The 9641-nt window shown below is 45.1% G+C and overlaps 1 protein-coding gene across 20 annotated transcripts in view; it reads right to left on the bottom strand.

Annotated features, from left to right (window-relative positions):
• The window catches only part of CACNA1C (calcium voltage-gated channel subunit alpha1 C), a 444106-nt gene that overhangs the window by 33565 nt on the left and 400900 nt on the right, over nt 1-9641 (bottom strand). For all 20 annotated transcript variants that reach the window (XM_026841170.1, XM_026841183.1, XM_026841181.1 and 17 more), the window contains 2 exons: nt 6687-6719; nt 3553-3681 (listed from right to left, as the gene is read on the bottom strand). In XM_026841170.1, the coding sequence (XP_026696971.1) occupies nt 3553-3681; nt 6687-6719 (162 nt within the window). The remainder of the gene's footprint in view (nt 1-3552; nt 3682-6686; nt 6720-9641) is intronic.

Below are 9641 nucleotides of genomic sequence, written 5' to 3' on the forward strand. Positions count from 1 at the left end.
CCCAAACGTCGAGCCTGTAATTTGGCTAGATAGCCACTAGATGCCTCTATAGGCCCACATTTGCTTGCCCTCCCAGCCACCACGTGCTGCCACCCAGCTCCGGCAGGCTCTGCCCCTGCTCCCACTGCTGACGGTGTAGCTCTGCTGCCTTCACGTCAGTCCTGCCCTCGACGGAGAAAACCGAGGGCAAAACCAGTGTCTACATCTGCTTACCAAGAGGAGAAAACTCTGATAACCAGCATTATTCTGGCACTAAAAGCAATGTGATTTTTTTCTGGATCCAGCCTGATGAAATAATAACTGCAACAGCTGCTGAGATCGAAATTCAAGGCTTCTGCTAACAATTCCTGTTACCTTCCTAAGTACCTAAAGCAGCATCTCAGCTTTGTTCCCTGTTCAGCGTTAGGTGTCTCCGATGGTGTCTGCAAAGCAGTAAGTGTCTGTGATCAGCTGCTGAAGAGGAAACGCGGAGCCCTGATATGCAGAGCTGCCTCATAAGGAAGAGGCCTGTACAATCATCACTGAGTGCTATCAGTTTCCTCTGCCACTAGAAAGGAATCAAGGTCACAGCTCAGGACCTCCCATGCTCAGGCTTTTGAGGAGGAATTTTCTACTCTGTTGCTTTTGAAAAATCTAGTCCTCAGACTAGAGATTTCAAGACCTCACTTCTGAGGTAATGGGCGGACACATCCTGAAAATTGGAGTACAGCCCCTGATCTGGATTCTGAACACCCCATTTCACAGAGTATAAAAAGCCTAAAACATTATTATTTTTTTAAATATAAGATTATTTACACATTTTAAGTTTATGCCTAAATTTAATAGGGCTAAATCCTATAGGAAGAATTGAGGAAAAATTTTCACTGATTACTATGGAGATTTGACTAAGATCTACAGAAATAATCTCAAAGAGATCTGAATATTAAAATAGCAAAAATTCAAACCTTTAAACAATGTCTGTATTCATGATCTTGAGGCTTAGGGACAGATTCTTGTGTGTTTTATGGGGTCAGACAAATCTGTATGGTTATCCCACAATGTCAGTGGAGATACACCATGCTTCATACATTTTGTGATGATCTATTTGAGACTTGATACACAGAAGTACACAAGACCTAAGAAATGCTCCTGGGATAGTGTCTGGACAGGACCTGAAGTGCATAACCTTACCAGTTCTTCTATGTTTTAAATGGGGATGGGAAAAGTGTTTTTTTTCTCTTGGCCATCTGGCCCTCCACTTCCTTTCCATGTTCTTCTCATCCTACTCCTCTCCACCGATGCACCTCCCTGCTCATCTCTGTCCCTTACTCTCCTTCAGCTCCCCACCTCCTGTATTCCACTCCTCTGGCTTTGTTCTCCTCTGTCTCCATCTTTCCCTGGCTTTACCACTTTGTTCTTGTGATTCCCACGGCCTTGCCTTGCCCTCAGCACCCCTCTCACTTCCTACTCCTCCCACTCACCAGCCTGGGCTATGTCGCTATCTCTGCAGGCGGAAACACTGTGGAGCATTTTCCCACCACACACTCCTCTGACCAGTGCCCCAACTTGTATGTGAGCACTGTGCTCCATGCCCAGGGCACACGGGAATTACAATGGGATCTGAATGCCAGCAAAAGTTTGTTGCTTATTAGGCTGCCCTGTGTGAGCAGATGCTTCCTGGAAGCATGTGGGGACACAGAGGAGAGCCATGCCAGACAAAGTTTTGGGGGATCTCATATTTTGACAGTGGGAGTGGCTGAATTAAGAGCTCTGCACAGTGGCTATTCTTAGCTACTAAAGGAGCCTCCCAGTAGTCGCAAGAGGAGGAGCTCTGAGCAAAGAATACCATGTTATAAATGGCTAAAGGCTCTCAAGGGAAAAGGCACTTGCTTGCAGTGCCTTTCTTTTTTTTTTTTCTCTGCTGTGGGAGATACCTCCCTTGATACTTTCTCCCATCACCCTACAACCCTGCCTAAAAGTGACTCTCCAGTCAAAGAGGTCTGAAGGTCACTGTAGGGAAGTACCAGACACTCCCTTTCCCATCCATCTCATCCTCTCCAGCCAAGAGTCATGGCAAGCTGAGCTCAGGGTAAGAGTGAACTACTGCTAAAGAGGCTGGAAGGGCACAGGGGCAAGGGGAGGAGAAGCAGGAACTGGAAAGTGTGACTCTGTCCCCTGCATCAGGGGTGGCTGAGCTATGCCAAGGGAATCTCATTCCTATGCAGGCATTCAAAATGGTTCCCACTAGAGCTGCTCAAATAACAACCTGGAAGTTAGCAACCATGTAAGCAATGGGAAAAGTTGATTGTGGTACAGATGTGTCGGAATACTGCTGTGCAGTATTAGATCCTCTGGCAGTCAAGGAGTGTGCAAAATGAGAGCCCTTTGCATGAGCCCGGTGGTCTGGATACCAAGACGACCTGAGAGCTGCATCAGAAAAGATCCAGACTGATCCCTAGTGTACACATGTGCTACTTCTGCTGACAGATACAAAAGTTGTGGGGATTCATAGCACTGCAGGCTTTGGTCCCAGCTTGTGTTGTAGCTGGTGAGGTTTAAGTTTTAAAGCGTAAATCAGCTCCTTTCCCATTTGAGTCAATACAAATGCTATTGACCATTTAAAGCCTCAGTCTGAGGGATATATGGCTGTTGTTTCAAGACTTGTGTGTTGCTTTTTCATGCTTTTGTCCAGTGGTGTGTCCTGCATCTTTTCTCATGCTTAGACCACAATATGTATTCCTGTGCTGTCTCTCCCTGACCCTTCCTCCAGACCTGCCCCAGCTAACATCCAGGTTGTGCTGGCCCAGTAAATCCAGGTCAAGTACTTGTAAAATGCAGGAATATGCTATGTTTTGTCTCTAACTACCATTTTTCTATAAATGGCTAGGTAAGGGTCTGGTTTGGAAGCAGTTTTTCTAGCAAATAGCTATCTCTTGGTGTTTGTTTTTCTCCAAAGGTGATGATTCTTATTCAGTCTGGTCTCCTTTGCCCTCCCCTATCCACTCTGGTATTTTACCTATCACAAAAATGTAACCTCGCTCTGGGGAAAAAGCAGCAGCAATTTAATAACTTGGCATCATTACCAGGGCCAAAAGTGTGGGCCAAAAAGATGAAATTCTTCCTGGATGAAAGCATGGAGGTCACACATCTCTAATACTCACTGGAAATCCTCAAAACAAGGCTTAAAGGAAACTTAATTGAGACCCAGGCCTTCCCCATAGCTGTGTATTTCACTTAAAGCAACAGATATTAAATACAGTGAAAATAGAAAAAAAAAAAAAAAGGAAATTGAAGGGTTATAGACAGGTGGTAATTGAGTTGAACTGAACTATCAAGGCTGTTCAGGAAGGTCTTAAGCAGTGACTCATGCTTTAAAGATGAAACTCATACCCAGGCAGCCATCCCCTGCAAGTCCCATTTACTTGACTCTCATTCGTGCCCCTTGTCACTGGTGCACACAGTTCTGACCAGCAGCTTTTGATCTCAGGCACTTGGGTGAAACCCATCCCCAAGAGGCCATCAAGGGGAAATAAAAAGAAGTTAGGTCTTACTTAAAGATAAGAAAAGGAATACCTGGAAGGACTTGATGAAGGTCCAAAGCAGTGTCCGGATGCCCTCCCCTCGGCTCAGGAGCTTCACAAGACGCATCACGCGGAAGAGTCGGAAGAAGGTGATTGAGATACGAGAGTTTTCCTCTGCATTCTGGAAGCCATTGGCACAGAGGCAGGAGTTACAACAGCACGGGAGGAACAGGGGCCCTGGGCCACAGAGGATGCTACGCTGAGAGCTCACTGCACTGTTCCTTGTCCTTGTACTGCTCCCTGGGCTTGCACTGCCCCAGCACGCCAGGGATGGGCCAAGGCTGGTCAAGCCTGCCCTCTCTCCCATGGCAGTGAGGTTACTCTATGAGGGCTCTTGAGGCCATCAGCTTCTCCCTTCATGTTGCCTGGACTTTTGGGGATTAGGGACATGGTATGGTATAAACCCCTCCATTACATCTCCTCCTCACATTTGAAAGATGCAATTCTCCTTTGACATTGTACTGGAGGAGAAAGACACTTCACTTTTGACCTGTCTTGGATGTTTTACTCCAGTGGGTGCCTCAGCCAGCAGTTCTGGTGAATCTGGTATCGGGCATCAGCCATGTGTCACTTGCTCTGCTGGGAAACAGTAGCAGGTCCTGGGTCTGCTCCAGGGTGTGATACCCTTTTGGGGCATGGCATGCACTGGCCCCTGCCCAGCTGCAGCCGTCCCTGGCACCTCGCTGTCCCTGTGCTGCTATGGCCATGCTTCTAGGGGCCAGGCCATGGTCGCTTACTCCTGCTGCTCTATGTTCGGGCCTTTTGCTTTTCTCACGACCCCTTTGTACTTCCCACAGTCTGTGCACTGACTTCTGTTTTTTAAAAAATATTTTATTTTGGTTTCACTGCTACTGTTCAAGTGTGCAGTATTTTAAAATAGTCTTTCTTCTAGCCTGTTTTTTTTCTCACAGCATCTGCTTTGTCCCTAAGCATTTTCCCCTGGGCCTGTAACCAGCTATGACGTTCCTCAGCCTTCACACATGTGAAGGCAACATCCATCTGAGCACTGCTGTGGCTGGAGGCTCACCTGGGCCTTGGCAGCAGACCCTCTGCCTAGCTCGAGGGGATGCAAGGCACAGAAAATGCTGTGTTTCCCAGTTCATTAACCCCCTGAAATACTGTGCAAAGCCTGGGGAGCTGGTGGTTTCTGCTAGCAGTACTGTGGGAATATGACCTTCTGTCACAGGGGGAGATAACACTGTCACCCTGCCACTTGAACTGCTGTGGAGCAAAGAAGTGCACAGAAACGCTCTCTTTCTCCCCACCCAGCCTGCAGAGACTGCAGTTTGCATCTAAACACCACCGGAAGACCAACTTTTAGGAGGAAGAAACAGTGCAGATCACCCCTGATGTTAACTACTCACCACTGTGTAAACCAAGAGAGAACAGACCCTTTGGATTTCCTGTCACCGCGCAGTGAAAACAAGCAGCTGCTTGCCTGTCTGCTCCTGATAAAACCCCAGGCACAGGAACCACCTGCATGTATGTTTCTGGGATTAAATGTCCAGATGAGGACACGTACCTGTGTGCTGTGTGTGCTTCTGTTTCCAACCCAGGATGAGAAGACTGACGCTCAACCCCTGCTTGTGCAGCCATGGGGGCAGGCAGGGGCCATAGCTGCTCGCTAGTGTGTGCAAACCCCGCTTGTACAGAAAGCACAGCACTGTATGTGCAATAGTTCAGGATTACACTCCAGATGCAGTCTGTCTGTCTGCCTGTCTGTGGTGAATCACCAACAGTTATTTTGGGTAGCTTCTGCCAGTCTGCAGCAAAGGCTGATGCTTGCTGCCCGTACAGTAACTGGGTGAAAAAGATTAGGGGAACAGGCTGCGTCAAGGAAAAGCCTGGGTGTTCCCTACATCTCACATCATTCCTGTTTTCTGACTTGGACAACAGGCTGAGGGCTTCAACGAATCAGAGGGAATTACTCAGAGGTGAGGACAGAATGTGACTCCAAGAAATCAAAAATCATAGCATTCAATACTCTCAGCACTACAGTCCTAGAGGGCTAACTATAAGGTCACCCACCTCTTGCAGAAGTCCTATGGCTTCCCTTCCACTTTCTCTAAGAATCTAAACTCAAATAACACGTAAAAGGAAGCTGAGGTCCAAATTAAAAAGTTGCATGGACAACAGTACTGCTCTGGTTGTGAAAAAAAAAAAAGAAAAAAAAGAAAAAAAAGAAGTGTTTTCTTATTCTCCCTGCTGCTGCTCTTGTTAGCTTATCTTTGGATCACAGCAAGCTCAGACATGGGTCTGGACAAAGGTTTTAGCATTGCTTCATCTTTTGCTGAGAGGAGTCAGCTACTGTAGGCAGAAAATTATCCCTGTCCTCCTAGGGTCCTGGAGTAGGCAAAGTCTAAGCAGCAGATAAACCAGAACCAATTCCTCCCTGATGCAAATCTACAGTTTACTGGCATCAAAACACTTAGCCAAAACCAGTGATGCCTCAGGAGATTATGGTCATTTTAAGACTAGGTGGCTACAGATTAGCTGGTGCTTGAGTAGCCTCGCTTGCTTTCTCCTGGTTTTCATGCAGCTTTTCAAGGCATATCCTTGTCAGAGGAGGGAAATTCTGCAAAGTGGCAATTGGAGTTACTATAACTCTGTTGGGGTGGTGTGCAAACTGCCTTGTACACCAAGGCAGCCGAATTTGTGTGTACCACTGCACAACATACTCTTTTTTTTCTGCAATGTATGAACTCAAATGTTACAGTGAATCACCTCATTGAAGAGGAACTTCAGAGTCCCAATCCTTTCTAGTTTGGCGGCTTGCACGTGAAGTCACATTGCAAATTTATTCAACATCACATTGATAGAGTCACAGCTTGTTGCTAACAAGAAATCTTACCAAGTCTAGTTCTCTCTTGGTGATTCATTAGAAGGCAGAACGACAGTTAACTTGACCAAAGGAAAGCTCAGGATGCACAAGAAATACACATGTGCAGCATATTCACAGCTCATGTGAACACCAGACTCACACCAATACACGACATGGCAGCTTCATGCACAAATAACTAGGCTGGGCTTGGAGAGAAAAGTCGTGATCACGGGGAAGAGAATAAAGGAGTGTGTTAGAAAGAGTGTCACAGAAGCTGGGAGGGTGGTCTGTATTTTTGGTCTTACCATAGAGGAAGAGCATTGGGTATGTTCAGCTGGCTTTAAAGAAAGGCAGACAGAAATAAGCTGTAATAAGTCTCCAATCAAGAGCCCTAGTAAACTAGGTCTTGGCTAACACAGGAGCAACAAAATGGTAGAAGAGGGCAAAAGGGAGTTTCAAAGAAATGCACAAGAGGCTGGGCTTACTCCCCAGGACACCCAGGATCAAAGCTGGCCATGGCAGAAGTAGGTACAACTCCCATTGAATTTGAGGTAAGCTGTACCTGCTACCACCACATGTGAATTGCACCCAGTATCTCCAGTGGAGGTACTGATATTATTAAAATGTTTCTTGTATCACTAGTATCATGTTCAACACAGAGACTGATTTAGCTCCTCAACTCAAATCCAGACCATGTCTGCATAGGGACCAGCCAGCTTCTAGTGCATCAGTCTGATTTGTAAACCCATAACATCCCAGTGTTGAAGCAACACTTTCTATTTATGTATCCCTATTCTCTTACAGATAATTCTGGGTCATAACATTGTGTTACTAAGACAATGGGTTGGGACAGTCTAACCAGCTCTTAGCAACACTACAACACCCACCACCGGCTGTGGAAAGTGAGCTAGTAAATCTGGTTAGTTTGCTGTACCTTCACCTACCTCACAGCAAAGCTCCAGGGACCCAATGGATGTGTCCCTGAAGGCCAAGCTGAGCTGAGCTGAGCCTTGGTCATGCCTGGAAGAGTCTAGTTGCTGCAAACACTCTGCCTAACATTTCTTAATTAACTTCTGTGGCCATTTCCAATACTGAGAGCAATTCTAAAAACCACCCAAGTCTGCAAGTACCCTTAGGCACAAGAAGCAGAATTGAAAATTAAATAAAACCAGCTTTATCGGGAGTCCTTCAGTTCAATAGTATCATAATCCTTCAGGCCTCAACTCTACCATATGCCCCATATGCCAAATCTGTCTGTCATTACTTCCTGTGACTACATTAGCAAAGCTGTAACTGATGTATTTTTTTTTTCTGCCAGTGGCAGAAATCACCTCTAGTGCCGTGGAAGACTCCTGCAGTATGCTTCTGCTCTCCAAGAGAACTGCAGTAACCAAAATAAAAACTGTAGTTTGGATGCACAGCCTATTTGGTTATATAGGAAAATGACAAAAATTAAAAACCCAAGGTACATGTAAACATCTAAGTCTTTTGGGTTAATTCACTGGTTTGGTAGTTTTGGCTTTCATTGCCTTTTTCTTCCTCTTTCACATGTTTGCTCTTGTGTTTTCTTTTAAGATCACATACAGGCAAAAGTTGACTTGAATACCAAAAAAAAAAGAGTGGTGCCCATAGAGAAATTTCTTACAGATCAGGCATAGATTTTGATTTCATATTGCTGGGCAAACATCTCCTTTCCAGCAAAGAGTTTCCCTGTCCCATCCCCCTTCCTCTTTCTAGTTTTGCAAATCATCTTTTCTAACAATAGGAGGACCTTATTCTGCTAGCTGCTGATCTTCAAGGTCCTCTCCAACATAGTTGATTCTGTGAAGGTACAAAGCCCCTTCAAACTAATTGAAGGAAGCACAAAAATTTTCAGCACCTTTCAGGATTCTCCATCCTTCCTGGCTGACAGTGCTGTGACTGACTGGCTGAAGAAGCCTTGTAAATTACGGTGGATTATTATACGTCAACTGTCATTTTGATATTGTTAATATTTAATCAAAAATTGCAGATAATAGTAACATAACAGAATTAAAAAATCTGTATAAATGGAGCTGACATGAGGCAGTGTTGATATGGGATGCTCAACTTGGAGGAGTTGGCATCATGTTGAAAAACTAGAAACCAAAGGTTCTGAGTGTCTTTGGCACAGTTAAGAAAGTAAAGTAGAGGCTGACTTACTCTTCTCTTATTTCCTGAGCTAACTAGCCTGTATTTTAAGAGGGGTCAAATATGTAGCAAATTATGTCACTACCTACAGTAAAGGCTCAAAAGCAGCACGGGAAAGTTTTTGTTAATGCTGACAGGTGGCATTTGTACAAACTGTAGCACTGTGGGCTGAAGTTCCTGATAGGCTTGTGCATACAATATTTTATGCATGAACATATGAGGGGGAAATCAACCCCCAGCTGTGGGTTACTGAATAAATTTTCTGATATCCACAAAGTTTTCAGAGAGAAGTCAAATCCTACCATTTTCCACCTGTGTCAAAAAGTCACCATACGGACCTGAGCACAGATATCTGAGAACCTGTTACTGGGACTTCCAAGTGTGGCCAGTCCTAACTATAAAGCCAAGAGAGCTATTGCTAGATTTTCTGAGAACCTTCAACCTTGCAAGCGATGTGGGTATGCCAATTTTAGGACAAAGACAGGCACCTGGCACCTGAGAACATATTAGTCACATCAGTTCCCAGGGATGGAGGCTTTAGGATAGGTATTTGGAATTAAAGCCAGTGTCTAATGCCCATCTGAAGTGGATGGGATTTCATTTCTACAAATCTCAGAACAATGTACAAAATCAAATCCTCATCTGTTTCATGTCTTTGAAAGAGCTTTTTGAGAAGCTACACCACTTAACAGAAGGTGGCCTTGGCTGTACTCTGTTTTACTTGCAGCCATGTCTCCTCCTGCACGTGGTCGAACCTGCAAAGGAACTTCAAGTATTCTACCCTGCTCTTATCGTATGGGGGCTAAGTAGCATACACATAACTGAATAAGAAAGGGCAACAACAATAACAGTGCGATCAGTCAAGAGATGATGCTCTTGCACAATTTCTATCATAGAGAAAAGGGACGTGAAGTGTAAATCAGAAACAATTCCAGGGGCATATTAAGAGTAATGTAGAAGGGAACTTGCAGGCTAAGAGTGGGAAGAGAAGTATCTGAGGCAGGATGCATCCATGTAAAGACACTCAATGGGGACAAGTGCAATGAAACTGCTTCGGTCATTACTTCCGATGTTTCCTTGATTGCTGTTGA

This window comes from Athene cunicularia (genome assembly GCF_003259725.1).
Source record: "Athene cunicularia isolate RWA chromosome 1 unlocalized genomic scaffold, athCun1 chr1_part2, whole genome shotgun sequence".
In the NCBI taxonomy this organism is placed as follows: Eukaryota; Metazoa; Chordata; class Aves; order Strigiformes; family Strigidae; genus Athene; species Athene cunicularia.